Genomic DNA, 26844 nt, shown 5'->3' with positions numbered 1-26844 from the left:
TTTCCAGTGTTTTATACATTGGGCAGAGGCACAGGGAGAACAGGCATATTACACAAACAGGGTGCAGCCTGAGGACTACCTACACAGAAGTGCTTAGACAGAGCAATATACCTGGTAATCTTCAGTGGCAATACTTGCTGGTAAACTGGTACTGTAAGCCTTGGCCATACCACTTGTGTGATTGCTCTCTGCTCGCAGATGGAGGAAGTGTCCTTTGAACAGAAAAGTGAATTAGAGAAAAAAAAGGAAAAAGACAATGTTTTGCTTTATAAAAAGACAGCATAAAACCCTCTTGAAAAACTAACATTGTTGTGCTGAAGCACAGCGTAAGTAGGAGAGCATGGTAGAAACATGTCTTGAGAGCACATTTATTACCATGAGATACAATGAACATTCACTGTAGATTTCAGCAGCACAAAAATAAACTTCCCAAACCCTTCCCTGGAACATGAGTGCATAAACCTCAGAAACCACTCAAACCACACATTCCCATACAAGGGTTCTGAGCAATCTACAGTGTGCTCTTTGATCAACCCTTATTCATACACCATTTGCATCAATGACTCTTGCTAAGACGAACTGTGCACTGGAATTGCTTAGTTGTGGTCTTTGTTCATAGGAACAGTTTAAACAAGCCCTCAAGAGACAAACGGGACAATCATATGGATGCCCTTCACTTTGACAGGGAAATGTGAATCAAAAACTCAGCTATGCTGAACACTTGTGACTTCAAACCTGAACATGTGAGAGTCTGGCCTCCATCCTTATTTAGCAAGCTGATGGTTCTGGGAATATATATATATATTTTTCCCTGTGGTATTCTACAGCATAGAATATGTATTATCACTTGGTCTTGGGATAGATTTACATGTGATGCTCCTTCTAACCCACTGCCAGAATCCAACAAGAGTCTCCAGAAGATTTGTGTTTCTACAAGTTGCTTAGCTCTCTTCGTCAATTTTTACTTTGTGATGCAGCAGCTATCATGTTGCTGCTGAAGTACACTACAATTGCATAGCTCATAAGAGCATGGAGAGAAGAGGTATATATGGAGAAGAGTAAAATCATCATGTAATTCTTTTTAAAGGCGAAGACAAATCCTAGACTCTTACAGACTCATATTAGCTTTGCTGCAGAACATTTCATATTAAGTTCTGAATGATCAAAAACTAATTTTAGCTACATTTAAAATTAGTCTAGATAATACTGATGCTAAATCTGATTCAGAAAGGGGTGGTGTAAAAAATTTTAAACTAATCAAAAAAACACCTATATTGAAGACTGTTGTACACATACACGCACACATACACACACAGGCATACTGAGAGAGAACTATGAGGAACCTACCTTCAGTGGTTTGCAAGGTAGACCCTACAAATGAATGACCTTGAATCATTTCAGTAAAGCCCCTAATAGACCAAGGAGATGCTGCAGTTTCATTCAGCGTCCAGCCACATGGACCCTCTTCAAAAGAGCAATGTGAGCCCTCTGGGAGACTATCTACAATGGAGAACAAGAAAAACTAGGAAAATAGGAGAAACCTGATTATGGAAAAAGACAAACTGCAACAAAAGTCAAAATTCATTATGGTTCTCCAAGCTACCCCATTTATGCCACAGTGTTTTTCAATGTTAAAATATTAATAGCTCTCAGTTGTTTATTTCCACAGACACCATCAGGAAGTCAACACTTTTTGTTACTGGAGATATTTGACACTTTACAGCTCTGTCCTGCTCTAGGTACTATGGAAAACAGCAGCTCCTGCAATCTAGAATGGCAAATCACTCCATAAATATTTAAAGGCCCTGTTGTATATGAAATTGCAGACGTTGCAAGGGTTTCTGTGTTCAGTGAAAGGCGGCCAATCAGTAGATTATTCTAGATCTCTGCCACCATACTTGCAAAAAAGCTAAATGATGTTTCTTAGCATTACATGTACTTATACTTAGTCAGGGGATTTTTTTGGTCCAATCTTGGAGGGACAGATTTATGACTGATTGTGTTGGTGATTGGCATGAGAATAACGATCAGTGCCTTCCTGATTGGGGAGGTTTCCTCAAAGGGAGGTTCAGACCTCGGGTCCATAAAGAGTTTCTCACCCAGCTGCAGATGTTTAAATAAGATTTACAAATATGAAAGGCAGGTCGCTGAACTAGTTACTGCAATATTAAATAAAAATAAATAAATAAAATTTATCCTATATGGAGTAATTTTTTTAATAGAATTCTAACATAAAAATAATGAAAATAGGCTAAATTATTTCAGGAGCCAAAGTACTGAATTAAGGTAGAGATGGAATCAATTTAACATATTGTTCTAAATTGTTTGTTCTAATGGGATGAAGGTTCCCATGAAGTGCCATGCCACATACTCACCACACCTCACTCCTTCCACTTCTTTGGCAGGGCAATCACTGATGAATTCACAGATTTGTAGGTGGCTAACACAGCCTCCATGAAGGCAAGGGAAAGCTGAACCTTTGTCATATATAGAAAGATCTTGGTTTTCTTTATCTAAAGGAAAAAGGAGAATGAAACTCAGAGATGAGCTGGAAGAATGTATATGTTCCTTCATATGTATCAGCCTTCACATGTATGAGCTCAGAAAGTGTCCTCTGGGTGATAAAAAATACTTACCTGATGAGGTAAGTATCATGAGATTCCCAGATTGTCTCGGCTCTCATGGAGACCAAATTCATCGTTCTTTTTTCTTTCATGCACACACTGCCTTTTGCTGTGTTTGTGCTATCTTCAGATAATCAAATTTTTATTTTATTTTTACTAAGGATCCTGCAGTTTCCTACCATGGTATGTTCCTTGGTTCTGCACATGTGACTGCGCATCTATCAGACAGCTTTGGCAGGCTGCATGACACTCTGCTGCTGGAGGTAGTGATACCCACTTAGCTCCGGTCCTGATGGACACATTGTCATGCCCTTTTGAGAGTCAGGCTTAACTAATATTTGTGCTGCTTGCACATTTCTGCACTGGCTTTGTGGCATCCAGCCTGGCAGTCCGGCTCAGTGTGTAGGACCTTTACTCATGCACTTTAACTAGCCTAGTCAACTACGCTCCAGGAGTGTTTAACTGACTGCACAGGTACCCAGCAACTGGTTTAAATACAATTTTTAAGTCCGATACTTCCTGAAATCATGACTCGGTGTAGCCAGCCTGTCCTGTGGATGTGTGTGTGCACAGATCAGTTGTGGACCTGCAGGCGTGTGCAGGTCTCTTCTGCACCTGCTCTTGTTTAGCAGAGCTCTGCGCAGAAGTTCTGCCAGGATTGTTACTGCTCTGGAAATAATGCAAAACTTAGAGAACCAATCCTAGAAGGTAGAGAGAAGGACACCTGAAACAGTATTTCTTCATGACACTGTGTTGTGCTGGGTACGTGTCAGCTTATTTAGGAACTGTTTGAAGGTTAAGCATAGTGCTTCAGGCTGTATGCATCCCCTCAAAAACTCCATGACTGTCAAAAACATTGCATTAAAATTTACTATTTGTTAAATCAAAAGATCGACTGAAGTAAAATAAATCTCTCTTATGCTCAAAACCAGTCTCACGATATATAATGAAACAGCTCTGTGAAACCAGTATTCTCCTTTAACAATTGAAGCTTTTTAGATTTTACATTTACATTCAAAGATATTTCTACAGTGTCTGCAAAACAGAAGCAATAGCACTATATTAATGGATGAAAACCAGGAAGTGGAGATGATTATGTCTCCAACCTGCAAGCCGCCTGCACCAACAGACTTCCAAGAAGCCTAAATGACATTAGCAGGGTTCTGCACAGGTACTGAGGATCATTTGCATGACATTGGCAACAGAATTGAAAATACCAAGTAAAACTGAGCATTTCTGAGCTGAGCACTCGGTACTTTGGAGAAAATAATTATATTCTCATTATTTTCATTTTGGACAGAAGTTCTCAGCCTGGCAGTAGCAAACAGATGCCACAGACTGCAGATCAATGTTTCTTTTCTTTATAAATTTGGAAGATGAAGCCCCAGTACGGAAAAGCCTTCAGTGACACAGGATACTATTACAACTACTATTTAAGGAAGAAAAATAGTAAATACTAAAATAATCTAGGCAGATATTTTCTCCATCCCTGTTGCTGGATGCAGCATGAGCCCTGTTACTTTCTCATACAAATATCATGCAAAGCAAACCTGAAAAGCAGTTCTACGATGTGCACTTCAGCCCTTCCTTCTGAGCACATGTACACGTGTGTACACACATAAAACACATGCAAATATAACTCTTGACAGGTAAGCACTGCCAGATACTCTAGAGGTGACTCAGTTTTCACATCTGTCCTATCTGACCGACTCTGCTCACGCTGATCAGTTTTGGTGAGTACACTGCTCTCTCTTCTCACTGCATTTGGTTATTCCAAACCTGACTGCATTGCAACATACCATGAAAGCAGTTTCTGAGTTGCAAGGAGCCCACTGCCAGCAGTCCACCCTCTTGTGCTCCACAGTTTGAATACAGCAAGGTGATTTTAAAAGGTCTTTCTATACGGCCAACCTGGGCCATCACGGATTTCCATTTCATCCTAGAATACAACAAAGAGCTATGAGATGTACACAGAGCATGCTGGAGTCCATGGAGTATCTAGTATAGATTCTATGCTGTACCAAATACAAGCAATGGTATTCAGATGGGAAAGGATCAATAAACAAACAGGTGTTCATTTAAAACAATTGATACTCAGCCTAAGAAGCTCATATTCAGTTATCCTGGCCTCAAATCCTATTGTTGCAATTTGCATTTCCCCACGGAACAAACGCTGTAACTCCTAGACAGCAAAGGTTTCTCAACTGTAGTGCCCTTGTGGCAGTTCAGAAAAAGATCGTGCCACATACTCTAATTTTAAGGATGGTTGTTAGACATTGAAAGCTAGACAGAGACACCTAATGAGAATTTTCGAAGTACCTCACTCAAATCAGTTTGACAGGAGTCAGGGTACCCAGGTGTCAATAAAAAGAAAAAAAAAAACAAGATTCCTATCATTTTTTTAAACAAACAAACAAAGAAACAAACAAAACAATCAAACAAAAAACAACAAAACAACAAAGAAAACCACCCTGCCCTTCCACTTCGTGGTAGCAGGAAAATAAAACACATTTAAAACACTTTTATAAAGGGGTTGTAAAAGGATAGGAACAGAGGAATCCCTGCTATGAGCTCTCTTCTGAAAAGAGTACCGGACAGATACATTTATCTATAACCCACATGCTGCTGATGTTGCTGCTGGCACCCTGGATGAGTGTCACTAAGTCAGTGCCAGCAGGGTGAGAAGGAGGCACCGCTAGCTGGAAGGAGTTCCCCCCACAGTGTCAAGATATGTTACTAAGTATGTTGCTCTGCTCCTGGTATTATTTTTTCATTTAGGAAATGCTTTCAGCTGCCATGGAATGATCATCTGCCCTCACCCCGCACCAGAAACAGATTAGAAGGCAACTTCTGGACGACAACAACCAGATGTCTACTGTATACAATGTGAAAATTGCAGACCACCTAACTGACAACTTGCACAAAAAATTAAAGCAACTTAAATTGTTTTTCACCTTCTTCATTTTGCTTGTAACTGCTTAGTCACCTTAATCAGTCATTCCACCACAACCAGCTATACACCCTTCTTCTGGGGAGAATTCCTTACTTCCCCTTCTATGGCCACCCCTTATGTTCCACTATCACTCTTGTACACACACATAAAAACCCACAGATACCCTAAACTCAACTGAAGCTGAGCTCCTCTTATCAAGGTGACCCTGTTTTTTCCTGTTTCCTGTCCCATCATATCACATTCGTTAGTTCAATATAATTTAATTCAGCTTCAGAAACTTCCAGTCCTGAACCACAACTGCATTATCTCTACTACCCAGCAAAGGAGAATGACTTCTATTTTTTTTTTTTTTTCATTTTGCATTACAGTACATCTTTAGGAATACTCAGCACTGAGACACAAAAATATATCCCCCCTGTCGTGCTGTGGCACAACATCCAAGAGCATTCAGCACTGACCCAGAACCGTATCATTTCTGCTACACAACAAAGCTTTGTTCATCACACCATTGCATCCACTTGGCCACAAAAATCAATGGGCCTTAAACAAATTGGTTCAACAAACCACTGAAGATAAGGACAGTTTCTAAAACTTTTGAATCTATTTATTAAGCATACTAGGCCTTTTAAGCACTGAGGCATCGTTCTACTACTGCCACTAAGCTCCAACCCCGCCGAGACACCACTGTAGCACCAACGTTATTGCACCCTTGAGTTCAGGAACCCATAGCAACCAGCCTCTAATTCATAACCAGTGTTACGTTTATTGGTAACAACTACAAAGATTACTGCCCCACAGCTGAAGACAACAACTTCTTTAGCTGCTACACTTAATCGTACATGGTTTATGGGCCACATACTGGCGATCTTGCAATTTATACCCTGGTATATCAAAATAAAGTAAACCCACTGATGATCTAAGTCAATAAAGCAATCTCTGAAATGTTACACCTGGGACAGATGGACCGTCCATTCTGCCATCTTAGCTAGGAGAACTGTAGCCTCTGGTAGAGGAGCAAGGCCAGTATCTTAAACCACTACTTGTGTGAACTGGCAGCAGCTTTGAGCTCAGAGCCCTAAGGTCCCATGAAACATTCCAATTCTGCACTGAAAGATCTCTAGTACTGAAATTCTGAAATTTTACTCTGTTTATACTGCCATTGGAAAAGCTTTAAAGCATCCAGAGACCACAAAAAATGACAAGTAGCTTTCCATCACCCAGAACACTGAGGTCTTGTCATCATCAAGGAATCCCCCTCAGAAAAATCCTCCACCTCAAGATACAACTGCAGCAATATTTCTAATACTGTAAATAATTACACCCTCTTTGCTCTGTCCCAGTATCCAAACAGGGGCTAGTCAGAGCCAACTTAATTTTCTTAATGGAATCAGGAACAAAGCCCATTGTAGATCTAGCAGAAGATGGATCATTGCAGCAGGGTTTCAGATAAGCCAAGCTTGGCAATATCTTTACTATTGATTTTATGTCAAGCCAGATCTCAACTAACAAGGTAATATTACTCTTCTAAATACAGGTGTTAAAACTGCTCTGCATGTATAGAAGGGTTGTCAGAGTCTGACATTATTTTGAGAAATTTGCATAGATAAAATGTTTGGAGTTGCAAGCAACCTGATGCTTAAGGCAAGAGGATTCAAGATTCACCCTGCAAACCTATAATTTCAATGTTTGATTTTCACTAGCCTCTATGTCCTCTGCTAAACAAGTCTTTCCCCATCCTCACCAATCCTTTCTGTGCCATGACTTTCCATCTCCAACATTGGTAACTGATCATGCATTTTTAGACTGCTTTAATATTCAGAACAACAATTTCTTAAAAGTGACAAATTCAAAAAGCCTAATAGGAAAGCTGAAACCTTTTCTGAACTGGGAGTTTCACTACACAAGTTATTGCAGAAAGGTATTCCAACTGCTTCAAGGCTCAGCCAGTGAACACATAAATTAGAAGCTTTACTTTGCTTTTCCACATATAGCTCAAAAATCTTCACAAACATCCAGTTTGTGAAAAAAAAAATAAATCCAATCGTTGTATACAAAAAGAAATAGATGAGAGAAGAGTAAACATCTGCAACTCCTGCTCTTACCAACCATCTAGAGGGTCAAGATCTTTCTTACTTTGTCCAGTATATTTTTGAGTGCACTTTCAACACAAGCATGAAGGGCAGTATATCATAGTCCCAGATTAATGTTCAAAATCAGTCATATATAGCAGCTGGGCAGTCTCTCCTTTTGTAGCTGCATTTTTAAATTTAAATGGCTGTGCTTGTTGTCAGTATGTATTAGGCATTTTCTGAGGATGCTTACCAGACTATTCCCTTTCAAAGGCTTATGTAGTTGGACACCTAACTTATTAATACCAAATGACCTTAGGTGTTTCTAGACATTCAGATCAGCTATATGGCAATTCTTCTATTGATGAGAGCACAAGTTAAATAGCTTTTGTCAATGATAATATCCAGATTAGTAGAATGGAAGTCTCAGAGATGGTACATTTCTACAAGTGTCTCAGAAGCTGGCAGGGCATTTCAGCACCACCACCCCTGAAAAAAAGAGGTGGCAGTGGCGGAACACAGGACAAACTAAGTAATAATCCTTTTGTGCAGTTGGCTAACTGACAACCCACTTGTGCACGTGGTTTTGAACCTGTTTTTTGGTCTACCAAGACTACCATGGCCATTGCTTTATAATTCAGATTCAGAAAGAAAAGAGAACAAAATAAACCTGGCTTATTGATCACACTCTACCACGAAAAGGGAAAAGATTATCCCTGCCCCAAATAATTCTTTTTTATTTTCATTAAAGTTCGAGTATTTAGAGCTGAAAGAAAAAAGCTTCTTATTAAAACAATTTTGGCTGACAACACTGAAATAATTGCGGTCAAATACAAAAACAAGGATGTGAAACCATTCAAAACAAAACCACACAGGACTCAGAAAAATTTTCAGCTGTGACTAGTTTTTGGCTCTGCATGATAACAAGGGAAAAAGTGGGATAAGCAAAGTAGTCAGAAAGACATTAACTGTGATCTGAACAGGCACCACAGCTATAACCATAACAAAGTGAACACAGCTTTGAGCCAAGTGCCAGATGAAGAAGGCTTGGACCTGCAAGCAAAAATACAGACTCTTGATGTTTGATCTCCATTGAGATCATGAGAAAAATAATTTTATACATATTTCTGTAAATATATAGAATTCCAAACACCTCACTTCCCCAGTAGTTCTCCCTTTAACAGAGTAACTGAGAATACCCATGTGGTATAGGTGTGGTATATAATAAATAATATGAGCTTGTCCTACTTGTCCAGAGGAGTTTGTACCTGAATTTCTGTTTCTTTTTTCTTTCACTACAGTACATTTGTGAAAAAAATGAGTGGCAGTGTCAACACAACAGATTTATTGATAAAACCTAGCAATTAGTAAGGTGGACAGGAGAGCAAATTTTTCTCATGAGTGACATATCTCTTAAGCTTTTGAGAACTGTGTAACTGATGAACCCTGAAGTAGGAAACACAACCAACAGATTTCTGGAACCAGAAAGAGGACAGTTCACTGAAGTGAGCTGGTGCACCTGGAATTCATAGTGAAGTGTAGCTTAATCTGGGAAATGAGGTGACAGAAGGGACTGGAGCAGGATTTTCTGGAGTGCCTGATTGTCTGAAAAAGTGCCACCTATTTCTATTTCTACGTTTCTACTCCGATTTCAAGATAATCTCTCGGTAGTAATTAACAATTAAAATACATACTACACATAGGCATCTATCTCAAGATCATTTCCTCTTTGACCTCCTTGCTCTGCTCCAAATTGTGCAGCTGTGATTGGATAACACACAAAAGCTTGTAGAACTTCCACTCCCTCTGGAAAGTGGGAATGCTTCAGGATGGTCTCTGTTCTTAGCAACCAATACTGTTAAAATCTTAATCATAGAAAGAATGTAAGAACCAGCCCAAACACTGTGTAGAAATAAATTTTGTTCTGCCTGCACACAGATTTTTCTGGAATGCCCAGCCTATCCCCGAGCAGCCGGCCCCCCCACCCCGGCTAGCCACCCCTATATATTGTTCAGCATGACGTCAGATGGTATGGAATACCCCTTTGGCCAGTTTGGGTCAGCTGTCCTGGGTCTGTCCCCTCCCAGCTCCTGCTGCACCCCCAGCCTGCTCGCTAGCAGGACAGAGCGAGAAGCTGAAAAGTCCTTGGCTTGGTGTAAGCACTGCTCTACAACAATTAAAACATCAGCATGTTATCAGCGCTCTTCTCATCCTAATCCAAAACATAGCACCCTGCCAGCTACTAGGAGGAAAATTAACTCTGTCCTACCTGAAGCCAGGACACACCCACTAGGAAAAATAATACCAATGGTCATATCGACTTCTAGCAAAGCTAACTCCATTCTAGTATGTCCAAATGTCATCATTTAGACAGATGATAATTTTATGCAAATTTGTTTTGTTGTGCCCAAATAAGCTCTTTAATAATGTCTATGATTCATTCCAGAGACGCTGCAATGACTGTGATCAAAGCCTGCTCTGGGCAGCTAGGTACATCAGAAGGGTATTTTATGAGTTAATATGGGAGAACTGTGGTTGCATTTGCTTAGGCAAGTACAGGCTTGTCAAATATTTAAAGCAGAAAGGACAGCTATAGGTGAAAAAGGATGTTAGAAATTGATCCCAGAAAATGCAACAGATTCCTTGTGAAACTGGTAAAAAGAAGGGGAAGGAGTAGCCAGGAAGGAAGTGAGCAATAGCTAAAAGTAGGAGCGAGAGAGGGATCTGAGAGAGAGTAAGTTTTTTTAGTCAAACTCTGCGTTCTTCAGCTGACCAGAAGTCTTGGCTGCAGATCTCCATGGCAGCCTGGGGAGTGCCAAAGAATTCAAAGAAAACAAGAACTGGGATCTATTGCTTAAGTTCTCTACGGGAGTCAGTCAGGTGATGGAAATAAAGAGCTCTGTTGTGTGCCTGACCCAGGTTCTTACAAGGCAGATTGCAGCAAAGGAAAAAACAAGCACATGGAAAATGGCAAAATCAGATGCCACGTGGACTTTTCTCCTTTTCCTGTTGTGATTCATTCCCTTTACCCATTTCTCCTCCTTACTGCATTCTGCTACATTCAGGAATTAAAAAAATAAAATTTGGGGAAGATCAAAGAGTAGAAAACACAGGACAAGATCCAGGGTTGCTGATTTTTATTTTTTATTTTTTTGTCTTCACCTCTTCTCACCTCTAACCTTTCCTTTTCACCTCTCTGGACTTTACAGATGAAGCAAAAGAGGATGCTCCTGAACTTAGCAGACAGAAGGACAGACATTACAAAAAAGACAGAGTTAGCCCTGCCTCAAAATGTGACCCTTACACTCCCAAAGACAGGACCTCTTGAATACTTAGAGATATCAGTCATTTCGCCAAGGCAGCTGTTGGACTGAGTGCACTTTAAATCCACAGTCCTAGCATCAGTGCAAGAGCCTACCACTCTTGACTCTTCTTATTGCAAGGGAGGAAGAATGACTTCTCATCAGGAGCGTTCTTTGCAAAGGCGACACACAAAACCTGGGTCTATTACAGACATCCTGTCAGGAAGCTGCACACTTCAGTCCTGACAATTCTTCTATTTTCTGCTCTAACAGAAGTAATGATGTCAAGAAGGAAGAAGACATTGATAAACAGTGGCCTGGAGGGACTCCATCCTACCCTGCAATTCAAAGTCTAAACAGCTGCAAATTAATTGTCTTACCCGGCATCCTCCTCATGGCCAATTCTCAGAGAAATTATTATATTTCTGTTTGTGTCCACATATCTGATTTCAGCTGTGAACCTCTGGAGGAGAGGAACAGCATCCTGTGAATATATGGCCAGTTCCAGCAAGCAAGAGTCCACGCTCCCAGGCAGGATGGGGCTATGTAGGCTGAACTCACATCTATCTGGTAGCCTACTGGTGTTCAGGAGGAAAATGTCCCCTGTGAGGAAAAAAACAAAAGAAAAGAGACACACAGTGTGGATGGAAGAGCAATAATAATAAGCAAATAGATAGTGAGTTTGAGGAAAGAAGTCACAAGAAGGAAGCAGAGGACTATGCATAAAAAAACTAAAAATAACAGAAAGAAGAGAAAGAAGACTGAAGTAAAAGTGAGGGAAATACGTAAAGAAGTGACAGAAGGAATGAGAAGAGAAGAAACCAAACAAAGCAGAGTGAAGACATCCAACAAAACAAAAGCCAAAGACTTTGCAAGTCAGACAGCAATCATGAGGAACCAGCCCTGGCTTGTAAAGGATTGAGTTTCCTGAGAAAACTCCAGTCTCTAAGCAAAAGTAGCTTATGCTAGAACAGGGAGACACAAAGGGAGTATATAAAGGACTTGGCTGCATACAGGGTACATGTGTATACAACCCAAGCAGTACACATACAGGTAATATTCATGATGTGGCTCTTAGTGACTGATTCTCTTGGGCACAGACAATGCACCTACGAGCTGCAAACCAGAACCAGCATATGGCAGTATTTTTAGTGATGTGTAAGCAATGTTTCAGCCTGACAACTCCAATTGCTGCTTGCCCACAGCTATTACTGGTGCTGGGAGAAAGCAGGTGTCCAGTTGGGGGGGAACTGTAACTCTGCCTACCTTCAACATCTCCACGGGAGGAACTGTTTTCCAGAAGCAGCTGCTGCCTGTCCTGAGACACCAGGACACCAACCGAAGATAACACCCAGTCTGGTTTTCCAAAACTGTCTGTTGACGTCACCCATGAGCAGCTTGAGCCGATGATACAAGAGATTTCTGTTATGAGAAACAAAAGCTTTCATTGAGGCTTTTCCCATTTAAAAAGGCAGGGCTTATGTGGGGACATGAATGAGCAGATATACAGTGTATGAGGGCTCTCTGTCCCAAGAAATGGAAGAACTGAAGGGAAGAAAGAAGTTTACCTTGTGCAGTAAAAACAGTTTCCGCAGTAGGCAGGTGAAGGAACATGACTGAGAGAAAAACAACTCTGCAAATTCTTGGCAGCTGTAAATCAGCATCTTCCCACCAGTATCAAGAGTGAATTTACATTAGTGGATGGTCTGCCCACATGTACATAAAATCCTGAATGGGAATAATAACTACTGGAGCAGGGATACTGAAAATGTATGGACTTAGCATTTTGGCAGAGAGGAACAAAGGAAACTCTAGGGTCTCAAGCAAAACAGCTGAGCAATGAAAGCTTTATTTTTTTCCCTTTTTTTTTTCCTAGCAGTTTTGCTTTCCTCCAGCAGGATAGATGCCCTCCTAACAAACTCCAGAGCCCATTTGCAGCACTGAGAACACTAGATCATCCTAGCCAGAATTTTTCATAATCAGCATATTATAAACCAGACAAGTAATTCACTGTTCTCTCATCAATCTAACATAAGCTCCCCGAAGGGATGTTAGCTGCACAAAGCTCTCCTGCACAGAATGGAGCTGAATAGATATGGTAAGCTGATATTAACTTGCATTATATTTATTTTCAGTACTAATAATAATGTCACGGTAATAATTTGAGGACCCCCAGGCCATATGAGAAACAGTAAGAGTGTAAACATTCATATTTGGGATCCTGACATTCAGAGAGTATTCAGACCTTGCACACATAAATGACACAACCTTATCCCTTCGGTAGCCCTACTCCTGGGGAGAAGAAAAGACAGAAAAGACAGGTACTAAGAACAGAATTAAGGTCAGGTATATAACAAGAACTGGTTGTTGCACAGGCAACACAAGGGGGGTGGAAATAAAAAAAAAAAAAAAAAAAAAAAAAAAGCCTCCAGAAGATTGGCTTTACTCTAACTAAACTTTCAGGGAAAAAAAAAAAAAAAAGTGAAATGGAAGCTGCCACAGGGGAAAAGGCACCTTTTGATTGCAACAGACAAAGTAGACAAGCTTTCCTAATTTTTAAAGTTAACTATAACTATGCTTTTATGCACACAACCCAGTGTGCATAAGAGAAACATGGGAGTTATGGTTGCATATCACTGGGGCTTGGAACAGGCTGTGATCTCCCATCTGAACACACACATCCTCTTCCAGTTCCTCTGCATGGTCCCCAGCCCTGTCTCAACAGCTCACTGCTAGAGGTTATTGCCTTTCTCAACCTACCAGCTGGGACAATCACCTGAAGAGCTTCTCAGCCCACCCCACCAAATCCATACAGCTTAGCAAAGGTCTACTGCATGGTTCAGCCCATCATTTTTAAATGCAAACCACAAGAAGCTGAAGTAGCAAATTGTGCCTGTGCATACGTGTGTGCAGCGTTTACTTCCAGCAGGGCACAGGAAGGAGGACACCAGCCACTCTCTCGGCTTTGGTGGATCTAGAGAAAGATGTCTGTGCGCACTCTCAGGCTATGGTGTGATGATCCATTAAAATACCTTTAGGGATCTCAATAGCAGATCAGAAACTACGTGCTTGTTTGAGACAAAGAGAGACCTGCTATATTGTTTATATTTATTAAAGTTTGACAGGTTAGCTCAGTACCCACAGAGTTATTGGCAGTAGTAGTAATATTTTTATCAGTTAAAATCTGATTGGTCATAAAACTCAGAAAACAATTTGTCTCTCCCCAGCGTGACAGTGCAAGAGACCGATGTGGGAGCCTGGGAAAGAAAAAAATTATTTATATATATATTTAACAGAGGATTATTGAAACTAATATTTATGACAAAGTAATCTTAACAATATCCCCACTTGCAGTAGGAAGGACTGTACCAATGCAGACTTAATCCTTAGAATGTGCCTCACATAACAAAGCAGTATACAGCTCAAGTAAGTAAACACAACATTCTCCTTCAAAAGCAACTCGTTCCCATACTCTCTGGACTGTATAATGCCTCTGCCACAACCTATGGCCTGAGAGGATCTGAATGCCCATAAGAAGAGTTTGAAATAAATCAGGGAAGTTGTTGATATCTGGTGAAAATGGCCTCTGAATTTTTGGCAATAGACTGCATGCATTGCATTGCAATGAAAAGATCTATCACCAATAAGCTAACGTTTAGCATAAATCACAGTGCAAAAGAACTGGGTACACTCACGTGACCTCAGCATAAGAGAACACCAGAAGCTGCAACCTCTAATGCTACTGTGCACCACCTTTCAGATGTCTCGTATCCAACTTTGCTTAGCACCTGTGAAAGCGGGGAACTTCAAATGCAGGACCCCAGAAAAGCAAGCTGTGACAGAAATGAGAAGGAAAAATTTAAGACAGAAATATATCTGTATTACTACAATCAGCAAAGAAGATATTTTCAGGTGTTACAAGTGTGATCTGAAAAAGCTTAAATTGAAGAAATCTCATGAACAATCATAGGGAATGTCAGGAAGGTGCTTCACACTTTAAAGAATTAATTAGCATCTAGACCATTGTGGACCTGGTAAGAACAAGCTGTCCATGAGCCAACAATGCACCCTTGTGACTCAAGAAGGCCAACAAACAGCCTTCCGGGCTGCATTAGGAAAAGCATTGCCAGCAGATTGAGGGAGGTGATCCTTCCTCTGAACTCAGCACTGATGAGCCCACATCCGAAGTGCGTTGTCCAGCTCTAGGCTACCCTGCACAAGAAAGATAAAGACTTGCTCGAACAAGTCCAGCATAGGCCCACAAAGATGATTGAGGGACTGAAGTATATGTGAGGAGAGGCTGACTGATCTGGAGCTGTTCAGCCTGGAGAAGAGAAGGCTCAGGGGGACTTTATCAATGTGCATAAACACCTGATGGGAGTAAACGGAGAGGAAGCCAGACATTTCTCAGTACTGCCCAATGACAGGACAAAAGGCTATAAGCACAAATTAAAAATCAGGAAACTCAATTGGAACACAAGAAAACGTAGTTGTGCATTCTCCATCTGCAGACGTACTCAGAACACAACTGGAAGTAGTCATGGGCAATCTGCTGAAGGTGACCCTGCTTGAGCAGCAGGCAGGTGGGACCAGATGATCTGAAGATGTCCCTTCCAACTGAAATGATTCTGTGATTATTTCCCTAAATGGAAAGGTGTCACTTCAATTCCCACATTTCCAGACCACAGATGGCAACTGGCTCCTTCCCCTTGGGTGTTTATGAAGTGTGGCATTTGCTCAATTTATCCCAACAACACAGTAAGATCAAATTCATCCCACAAGCATTTTGTCCAGCTCAGTGGACTTTTAAAATACGTAGAAAAAGAAAATTCTAGATGAAAAAAAATACTTAATTCTGTATCAGTAAAGCTACTTTGGTCTAGAGTTGCTAGACACCAGCTCCACTAATTAGAGTTGTTTAAAGAACTCCCAAACCCAAATGTGGTGGATTTCACTGTGCTGATGGAGAAGATATTATTATTATTATCAATTTTTAATAAGGAAGTGAGGGATTCCTTTAAGGTTACACTGGACTTTGAGTTATTGGCCCATTTCCAGTCAGAAGCCCAGTGGCACAGCTTTCTGGTGAAGGGTCCTTGTGACTGCCAGCATCTTGCGCTTTCAGAAGTAGAAACAAGGAGGATGTAAGGAACAGGATTTGTGGTACCTGGTTTAGAAGGCTGATGCAATGACACCATGCTATTTCTTATCAGGGAGAGCTTCTGAGATGGATTTGGTGAAGAAGAGTTTTCTTCATGTGATCCAGCACAGAAGACAACAACTATAACAAAACAAAAACAACAAGGGAGAGTTTTTACACGAAACTATGCTCCCGTACCTTTAAACCGAAACATGTATTCAACAGATCTTATTTACCTTACTATAATGGGGCTCTGTTAAATATACATTATCTATATTTAATCTTTACTACTCTTTATCCATCCTTGTTTTCATCAGTATATAACCCCTAAAGAGACACTGTATTCCAGCAGCACCTGTGTCGTAACAACAGTACATCTGAACGGCAAGCACACAGTTGCTTGCCAATGACTACACCCTTTATTCTGGAAATGCATGCACAGGAGAAACACAGAACTTTGGAGCTATCTGCTTGCATAGAGAGAAGATGTTCTAACTTATTACTTCTTCCACTGTCATGGAGAAATACCCTTTGAAGTTCACAGTCCAAGACTTATTGCTCTAATGCAATGGAAGAAGAATTCAACTGTAAAATATATGCTATCTACAGAATATGTGACACGGATTTAGCAGCAGTCTTCTAGCAGGACCTGCATAAGTGCTCTCATCTTCAGCACACAAGAGCAATGCCACACCTGAAACTAACACTGATGAAACCTTTGCATCACTGATACTTTCAGAAAACAGATTTCTTCCTTACTGCCACACATGAAGACTGTAATTTTCAAAGGAAACAGGTAACTTCCTGGTATCTGGTATCTAGTAACATGTAGTCTCTTCAACACCCTTTAATTCACCTGTACTGTTCTATCTCAAGGATAACCCTCTGTCATATGCCTAAGAAGCACTGATAACTGTGACATTGGATCATATTTATAACACCAATACATATGTATTTGTGCGTTTCTATTCAGATCAAATCACGGAGTCATATTGTAAAGTCTGGTTGTGCTGGAAAAAAAAAAAACACAAAATCTCATATTATATAAAAGGCCATAGAAATTATTTTCTACATCATTCTTGCTATGATTTAATGGGAATATTAAATCCAGCATGCTAAGATTAGCTAGTTTTAAACTGAGATGTTCTTCTGGATCACATTTATGTTGTTCAAGGAAAAACAGATCTACCAAAATTATTATTCACTGCAGTACTTCCAACAATTAAATATTCAGTACCTTCTGACTTCTCTTTGGAATAATTCATACCACAATGGCATGTTTTTTTATTTGAACCTGTGCATATGAAAATGCATACACACCCACCTAAACATGTAGTAATCTTTATTTAAAATTCTTCCCAGTCTTTTCTTTTCCGGAAATTATAATCAGGTTGTCCAAAATAAAAATATTTGTTTTCAAAAGGTGTTCAAAGAGAGGGAAATGCAAAATGAGTTGCCTTCAAACCTCAGCCATGTGGGCTACGAATTCATCAATATAAAAATGTGAAATCATGTCAGAGGAGACAGGAATCCTACTCACAGGAATTGCAGTTGAGACAAGGATGTATATTATACCACTGACAACAGCTAAGCTATTCTACACAGGAAGAGTTTGTACAGTAGTATTATGAAAATGTACAGAAGGATCTGGAAAAAGAAAAAAAATCTTGAACACTTGTTCAATTTTCCCAAACTTATCACTGCTTTTAGTTTTTCAGCAATACCTGGTCTGATTGTAAACTGCTACATAACTATTTTCATTGTCATAAATATGACAACATGCATCACATGGTGAATAAAATACTACGAAATGTTTCATACCATGAGAATACCGTATTGTTCCATCTTTTCTTACAGTACTAAAGAACACCCATCAGTCTCCACGTGCTACCAAGCAAATGGTAACTGTAAAGCAGAAAAGCTATCAAACCGCAGGTACAGACACCTGCTGTACCTGATGATAGACCTGTGGTCTCCACAGACCAATTGTCAAACACTATAATTATTCCTGCCTTTGTGTTCAAAATATGTAGGAACATTAATGTTTGAAAAGCCAATTCTGTACTGTATATAAAGCACTGAAACTGGTTTGTTACGTAAGGTTCAATAATGGGAAGAAATTCACTAAATGAATGTGAATTCTTACGTGGTGCTTAGCTGGCCAAAGTCTGTGAAGGCTTGCTTTATGAAAAGCAATGGTGGAGTCTCTTCATAAAGCTATTAAAAAATACCCATGCTATGCCAAAAATCAATCACATATTGCAAACAAATCTATTTCATGAAATGAAAAGAAATTTTGCTGTGGAAAGAGAACAAGACCTTTTAACAACTTGAGTCTCCTCCTCCCAAATTATGCTGTGTCTTTGGAGATGTGGTTTAATTCTGTACCTTTAGAGCTTTGTTTAAGTACTGCTGTAGCTTCAGTATTTGCTTTCCTCAGAGTTTTCTGTAAAGTCTGTTCCATCACTCACATTCCAAGATGCTCATGTATCCCGGAAATAACCTGAACATCATGGGACTCACAAAACATAGTAAAGTCATAGCAGACGTTCTGCTAGAGACAGTCCTCGTAATAAAACTTAACCAAAACATTTGACTTGCACTACTCCCTCTCAATCACATAAACACCTTCGGGTTTTTCCTCTTCTTTCTCATCAGCAATCAGGCGTTCCAGTGGCAGACTACCAGGAACAGAGGCCTAAGCTACTTGAAACACGAATTTACTGCTTTAGCATGAAAAATAAATAAATAAATTCAATTAATGTTGGTAATAGCTAGGACACACAAGGTACAAAAGGTTTTTGTACAGTTGAGATAAGTGTCTATCAAGTTTGCTCGTCTGGTATTAAGATACATTAAAACTTGAGTACTGCTTTGTCACAAAGAGCACTGCATGAAATTTGGTTTGTTAAATACATTACTCATGATGCAGACTCTCAGAAACATCTTATTAGAGGCTGGCAAAATCCAAAAGAGTTCATTCAAGTACCTGGTAACAATCCTATTCACCAGCTCTGGGATAATGCCACTTACTGCACTGGGCATATGAGAGCAAGGAAAGGCAGTCATTACAGCTGAGTTCATGGAGAGACAAAATATGCATGGACAGAAGACCCTAGACCCAGTGATAGGCAAAGAATTCTTCTGTATTCACCCACAGAAATGTGCATCCATCCATTTATTTTCTCACAGAAAAGGATTTCTGGCCAATAATGAGCTGAAGAGGGCTCACAGCATGATGAATACATGCATGAGATCTGGATAGTAGTTTTGTAACATTCCAGCCTAAACCCTTACTTTACATATCAATCACTTTCATGCTCATTCAGCCTCTCTGATTGAACTGAAGATCTAGCACATACAGTCACTTACAGAAACTTTTCTACACTGTTCTTTGAAACTAGGAGCTCCAGAAGTGCTTTCAAAAACCTCACATCATATCCTCTCATAAATGCTTGTACGCAATTTGTATATAACATGAATGCCACCATTAAACAAATAAAAAAGACCATCCTGTACTAACTACTTGATTTCTCTGTCTTCATCAGTAGAAGGCAATGATTTAAGTGAAGAGAAATAAAAGACGGAGAGGAAATCTGTGGTTACAGGTTAAGTCTGCCATTAAGGAACATTAAAGTATCAAGAAGAACCAGTAAATATAATGATATTCAACTGTCACAGCAAAAATATGGGATCTTTTAACAGCACAGCACAAATCCATTGCTTTTTTCTGTAATAGAACACAGTAAGACCAGAAGCCTCCAGCACTCAGAAGGTAATCCCATTTCTTTCACTACCTCACTGAAAAAGCATTCAGACACCTGCAGGGCTGAAATTTTTCCTGAACCCTGATGCTGCTTCGCAGAAGAAAAGAAAATTACAGAAAATACTTACAGAACTCATGATGGGAAACCAATTCCAGATCACCCAAGCCGTCTTCTTGCCAAAACAGAAACTTCCTTTAGAGCATTTTCTAGCATTTTGTCCTTTGCAATATCAAAATAGCAACTCAATATTTCTCACTGATTATTTTAGAAGACAAACTAACTTACAGACTAATAGATCTGACTGTCAGGAACTCACACTAGACAAAAAGAAGACTCTTAGTCTACAACCTATCCTAGTATTTTTCAATTACTCCTAAATCTTCCACTTTCAATTCAGTAAATAATCTCCCTCCTTCATGAGTATTTACAGCTTTAAGTTGTTAACCTTTCACCTTGAAAATGTCACTGGGATCTCCGGCAGCCTGCTGTTAAACTTTCTTATTGTTTGCTCATTAGTTGGTCCCCATGTCGCTTGCTTACTGCATTGCTCTTTTTGTACTCTGTCCAGATACATTGCTGGTACTGATCAAAAAGGGGAGCAATGTGACAAAATACGGTTTTACCAAAGCTTATCATATGAGGCAATAGCTTAGGATCTCAGAATCCTCTCCAGTTTTTAAGGATTCTTGCTCAAAGGCAGACATCAGTGCACACTCATGCCATGCAAAGTAGAATGGCCATTCTGCTCCCTCCTGAGATCTCCCTGTCCTGTGCTACAATCACATCAGTCATTTTGGCCAAAATACTTTCTCTTAATTGATCATCCACCATGACATTAAGCGTTTCCCTGGCATATTTTCTTCCAGAAAAGGCATTCTCACCCTCTCTATCTTCACTCTTTCCCTTTTAGACTGATGCTTTTACTGTGCTGGGGAGCTAAGGACTCTGCCTTATCGCTTCATATCTTATTTTTTTATGTTATCAGCAGATTATCAATACAGTTTTCACATTGTCTTCTGACTCACTGCTAGAAGTGTTAATTAGCACACAGCCCAGAACTGACCCTTACAAGCAGAGTTAATTGGCATTTATTCCTATTTATACTTTCATTTTAAACCTACATGTACCAGCCCAGGTATGCACAGAGGTACTATCAAGTGTTACCAATTTAAGTATTTGATTGAAATTGGAATGTCCTATATCCACGTTGCGACTTTTGTCAAACTTGTAAACTCATTAAAAAATGACACTGCAACAAAGTCTTACCAAATAAGCTGCTTTGATTGACAAGCAATTATAAACCCTTTTTCAGTTCTTTGATCCTATATCAAGTGTTCTGATATTTTTTCTTAGACTGATGTTAAGGAAGCAATCTTCATACTATCAAGTCTTATTCACACTAGTAGAGTATATGTAATTAAATACAGCCATCCAGCATATTTCATTTACCCTTATTAAATACTAATGCGACATTAACTTTCTTCCAGTTCTCTGGAATTTCTTCAGTATCTTAACACTTACTGAAAAATTCAACACTGATTGCTTTTAAAAATCTTAACTAATTCTTTCAAAATCTTGAACACAAGCTGTCTTGAGAAGTTGTTTCACAAACTGAACATTTTAACAACTGCTTTTCCACAAATCTGTGTTGTTATGGAAACACCTGCATCATTGCTACGGGATGATGAAGCATCAATTGATGTTTTTTTCCTAGACAATAAATATTTGTTGAACTCTTTTTGTCTCTGCTATTGACAATCCTACCTCACACATCTATGACTGATTAATATCATTGCTAAGATGTTTATTCTATGAATGCACTTGAAAAACTTCCTTAAACTTCCTAACTCTGCTGCTAGTTCCTTCTAATGCTAAACTTTCTACTTTCCAAATTTCTTTTACTGCAAACAATATAGCAACATAGTTTTGTTTTGTTTTGTTTTTGTTATGTTGTTTGGTGTGGTTTTTTTCCTCATGAATTTTATACCAGCTCTATACCCCCTTCATCTATGGATTTGCAGCTTTCTAGCTGTTTACACATACAACCCAATTCTTATCTATGTTTTTCTGTCTACTGTCTTTCTTTCAACTGAGTTAGCATGGCATTGCTTTAAACTTTGGAAGATTTGCATCTTCTGGAAGTATCCAGATACAGCAGCTCAGAAGTTATTTAGGCAACAAAGTGCATTTATTTGAATACCTGGGTCCAACTACATATCAGACTGCTTCAGATTTTATTCTGTTTGCAAAGAAGTGTGTATTCAAGCCACAATCACTTTCAATTGCATAACACCTGGTTTTAATTCTTAGCTCAGTTCTTTATTTACTGAGAATAGGTCTAACATGATATCCTAATATGTGATATGAGGATTCCCATTCAGATATCACAATCTATTCAACAGCCACAAAGATGTTCTCTCATGGTGGCAGAATGAAACCTCCAAAATGCCATTTGTATTGAAGGCTTCACCCACCCACCCACCAACAAGAATTTTTTCCTCTCCCTACACACAGTAGGTTAGTTGGTATTTTAACCAGGTCTCTAGTTGGCAGTCTGTAGCAGTCATCAGCAAGCACATCAACATTTGTTTTGGGTATTAATCAATCCTTTGGCCCTCTAAGTCATTTGATTGAATGGCTGGGGAAAGAGGAAATGACATTTTTGCTGTGTAATGCTGTTCCCAATCTATTTCTGTCCTTTGATTTCAACCACAGGAATCTTCCTTCCTAGTCTGAGGAATTTCAGCTTATCAGCATTTAGATTTAGAAATGAATAACTCCATTCCGTTTCCACTTGGCTATTAGCCAGCTTCATCACATTGGCAGCAGGCAATTAAAGAACTCCTCCTTTCAGTCCTTGGTGCCTTGATTAATTTTATTCTTGATACTTTGACTCTCTTCTAAACAAATGATTTTTATTGTTTTTTTGTTTGTTTGTTTGTTTTTTTCCATCATTTGCCTCAGTTGCTAATTTAATACCATTCGAACAAGTCTGGCTTAACAAATCTAAAAAGTTGCTTCCCCTTTAGCGAGCTGGAGGCCAGTCAAACCATGCAGCCTCTTTTCCCCAGAGAACACAGACATCTGTTTCATAAATCTGTAAGTCTTATACGATATATCAGGCTAACAGAATACTTAAAGACTTTATTTCTATTTTACTTTCTGTATTGTTTCATGTGCGTATAAGAATGTACCTTGGACAGCTTTCTTCTCTGGAACCATTAGAAGATTTCCAAAATTATTACATTCTGTGGAACTAAAACCAGTCATTTATGCTAGTCTGAAATATCCCTGGTAACTCCTTGCTTATTTACTTCAGAAAACCTATTCAGCTGTTGTAATCCCATCTGGTATCCCATCCACAAAAGACAGAATGCCACCTCCTTGCCCACCTGCACATTGTTGACAAGAATCTTCCTTGGAAGGTGGTAAGTGAATCGGCCTGAAGAGCTTTTCACAACCAGGCGCTGAGCAACTCCCTGATACAATATTCACTTGGATTGTCAAAGATCATCGGCAGTTTCCATGACATACAGAATGACTAGACATTTACAGTTGTACAAAAATTCCTGTAGTCCTCTTTCCTGCTGCTCACAGTATGCCTACTTCCTGACTGCCCCTAGTTACACAAAACGTTGCTTTGTTTCTCATTTCCTCACTTTCTCTATTTAGTCACTCAGTGGCCAGTTCTTCCCCTGAATGGTGATGTTTCCTGAATCATGTTGTCCAACCACTCTTTTTATCCTTGTCAATGCTCTGTAGAGTGTGTACTTATCCTTTCAAACATCTTTTTTGTTTGTTTCTAATAAAACCAGTAAACTGCACTTAAAAAAAAATATATCTTTTAATCTCAGTCACAAAATACAGTTCACTGCAGGTTGCCACCATTGTGCTATAGCTATTAACAGAACTCACACAGAAAAAGTATTGCCCATGGCCATATACATTTTTCTTACAAAATTTACCTGTTAGGGAAGATGCAAGATGGATGCTTTCAGTCCTCCTCTTGATACTACTTCCCCTACTTGGCATATTGCCCTTGAATTAGTGACTTACTAATTATGCCTTCTTATTCAGTTTTCAGTGTACATGTACATCTACTGAAATAGAGCTGAATGACTATTTTCATTACAGTTGAGAAATAGCATGCCAAAAACACTTCTTCAAATCCAAAAATATGCCATCTACTGAGTCCTCTTAATCTACTAATTGTGTAGTGTATACATGCACATACTCATGCCTGTATATATTGTCACATTAACTTAGAAAGATTTCTCTTTTTATAGCACAGCTGTTCATTACTCATATGTCTATTTTTATAATACTAGCTGCTTATTACTCACAGATAATAAGGGCAAGGTTTTGCACTATGTCTCACCTCTATTAAAGCTGCCAGGAAGCATATATATGCTACTTAAAGTGTACAAAGGCTTTTCAAGGACCTTTGAGATAACTGTACAGAGGAGCTCCATTCTGCTCTACCACTTCTACATCTTGTTTTCTCTCTTCAGGCTGGGGTGACTGCTGGCAGAGAAGGCATCCAATCCATTTCTGCTAGGTGTGTACAGATATGACACTGAGAGCTAACACAGATTGTACCAGTGCTGGTTGTGAATAAGATTTGTCCATATGACTTAAAGCTTCACTGGCAAACAATTTCTGTTTTTCTTGGTAGAATGTAATTGTTCTGAGCTACAGCCTTACATCTGAAAGTTGACCACTCCTGGGGTGATGGTTTGTAAAAAAAAAAAAAAAAAAAAGAAAAAAAGAAAAAAAGGAAAACAAAATAAGCCTCTTCCAGTTTCCTGTAGTAAAAGTACAATTCTTAAGGAAAATTCTCCTTTCTCATTGAAAGCTGGCTTTGTCATTAGAGAAAAGAGATGTGAAAACGGGCCCTAAGATACCTGTTTTAAAAGAAACTGACAAAGAAGTAGTCTCCCCATCACAAATAGAGCTTAGCTTAGATGACCAGTTTATATTAGATGCGCAACTGTGGTGGATAACATTAAAGGGGAACATGTCCAACTCTAATAAATGTTTTCAAGCAGCCCCAAGAAAGAACCTGAAAGGAACACACAGCAAACATACATTTTGCCTTCCAAGGGAACAGCACTTTAAAATTGTTGTGTTCTTAAGCATAAACTTAGAGGAAGAAATATGATTGTCATATTCCTTCAGAACATCACTCATTATAGGGATTTTCAAACACAGCTTAAAAGGAGGTATGTATGTGTGAATTCACACATATAGATGTGGCAGGTATAATTAGGCACAAGCGAAGGTGAAGGAAGGTATAAAGCCTGTAGATGCAGACAAAGTTAGAAAGAGGAAGAGAAGGGCTCCCTCAAAAGATTACCAGTAGCCTCACTCTCTCATGGTGACCACAACATGCTAAGCAGTGACTATTTTCTCATACTACAAATTTATGTGAGAATGCCAGTTCCATTACATTAACAGGAAATACTAACATCTTCCAAATATTTACATGGAAATCATTGTAGCATTTTGTTACTGTTAAAATGTGTCATGTTTACTCAGTAATCTGCTCCGAGTTCAAAGTTTGTAACATTAATGAAGTAAAACGGTGCGATACTTAGCTGGAGGAAAATATTTCCATGTAATCAAAACAGACTTTTTGCCAGTCTGAATAACTTACTTTGATTAAGTCAAAGCATAAATTTGGAACAATTTGGTTTGTGAAAAATATTAAGGTTTTGAATCTTCATCATGATTAGAAAAGAAGTAAGATTCCTAAAGTCACAATCTCCCACAAGACAGAATATTGAGTTTTAAACAAACCCATACACTAAGATGTCAAAAAAAAAAATACCTCTGTGGACTGCCCAGAGCTACCAATAAAATTATGCAAAAGAGAAATGGGAGACATAATTGCTAGAGAGCTGCACTCTCGCAGATGTTCAACAACCAGCTTTGGGATGCCTCTGCATTTTGTGGCCTGTGGCAGGAGGTCTGTGGCCCTACCCTCCAGCTACCATGGCACAGCACTGCAGCATTTGGCAGCAAAACAGAAATTGTGTGCCAGCAAGAAAGTCAAGGAAATATAATTTTCAGATCCAGGTTTTGATTGAATTATTACAACGGATGTCAAATTGATCCCATAGAATTCAATTTTGTAAAAAGATAATGATTTTCAATTGCTTAATTTTACACAACATAGCTTAAGTGGTGAGGACAAAAGTGACTTTGAGCTGTCCTTGAGCTCCCTTGATCTTTGAGGTTACTTAATTTGTCTTTCCATCCTTGTTTTACTATGAACAGCCTTAGGAATGCTCTAAATGTATGCACTGCTCCAAGAATCCCTCAGGGGCTGCTCTGCTCACTGAGGCTATCCAAGCACAAAGGCACATTTCCTGCACCTCATTTTCTTTGATCCACTTTTGACACAAGGATGACTGCCAACAGCTCTTCATCATCTAAGGATTCCCCTTTGAGAACTTAACCCTTACATTACAGCATCAGTCAGTCAGCTCTAAAGATACTCCATGCATCATCTGAAGTAGTTTTATTAGACACACACCCTTCTCTGCTAACTTTTCTTAGAGCGAGTCTTACAAGAGGCACTGTCACAGACGCTTCACACCTCAGTGTGTCCAGCAGAGAGTGCTTAGGAGCACTGTGTATAACAACACGGATGACAGCATCAATCTCTTGGGGAAGGTGTTTTCACCAAATGAAGGGAAAACGCCACATGAAGACTTGGTTACTCTTGTTATCAACCCTCCTGGTTCACTTGCAGGAGGAGAAACTGTCATAGCCAGCACAAACGTCCTTCTCTGGCACTCTTGATTGGGGAAAAACAAGGTTGGAGCTACAAGCTTTTCTCCAGCATTCAGCTTCTATGTGAATTTGTTGCGAGGTTTATTGAGGGACCAGAAACTAATCCATACATGGCAGACAATTTCCCGCTTTTGCAGTTTCATATCAGAAACAATGTCACCTCCTATCTTCACTAAAAGCTACCAAAACCC

At 39.4% G+C, this 26844-nt stretch overlaps 1 protein-coding gene across 1 annotated transcript in view; it reads right to left on the bottom strand.

The window, feature by feature from the left end:
* Positions 1 to 23887, bottom strand: part of LTK (leukocyte receptor tyrosine kinase) — a 61298-nt gene extending 37411 nt beyond the window's left edge. The window contains exons 1-10 of the mRNA XM_050710849.1: positions 23821 to 23887; positions 23248 to 23334; positions 19983 to 20024; positions 16116 to 16229; positions 12215 to 12370; positions 11329 to 11551; positions 4424 to 4563; positions 2376 to 2513; positions 1348 to 1500; positions 112 to 212 (exon numbers count right to left, since the gene is read on the bottom strand). Coding sequence (XP_050566806.1) covers positions 112 to 212; positions 1348 to 1500; positions 2376 to 2513; positions 4424 to 4563; positions 11329 to 11551; positions 12215 to 12370; positions 16116 to 16229; positions 19983 to 20024; positions 23248 to 23334; positions 23821 to 23887 — 1221 coding nt within the window. The remainder of the gene's footprint in view (positions 1 to 111; positions 213 to 1347; positions 1501 to 2375; positions 2514 to 4423; positions 4564 to 11328; positions 11552 to 12214; positions 12371 to 16115; positions 16230 to 19982; positions 20025 to 23247; positions 23335 to 23820) is intronic.
* Positions 23888 to 26844: the final 2957 nt, after the last annotated feature.

Source organism: Cygnus atratus, chromosome 5 (genome assembly GCF_013377495.2).
Source record: "Cygnus atratus isolate AKBS03 ecotype Queensland, Australia chromosome 5, CAtr_DNAZoo_HiC_assembly, whole genome shotgun sequence".
In the NCBI taxonomy this organism is placed as follows: Eukaryota; Metazoa; Chordata; class Aves; order Anseriformes; family Anatidae; genus Cygnus; species Cygnus atratus.
This window is presented reverse-complemented; position numbering and strand designations above follow the sequence as displayed.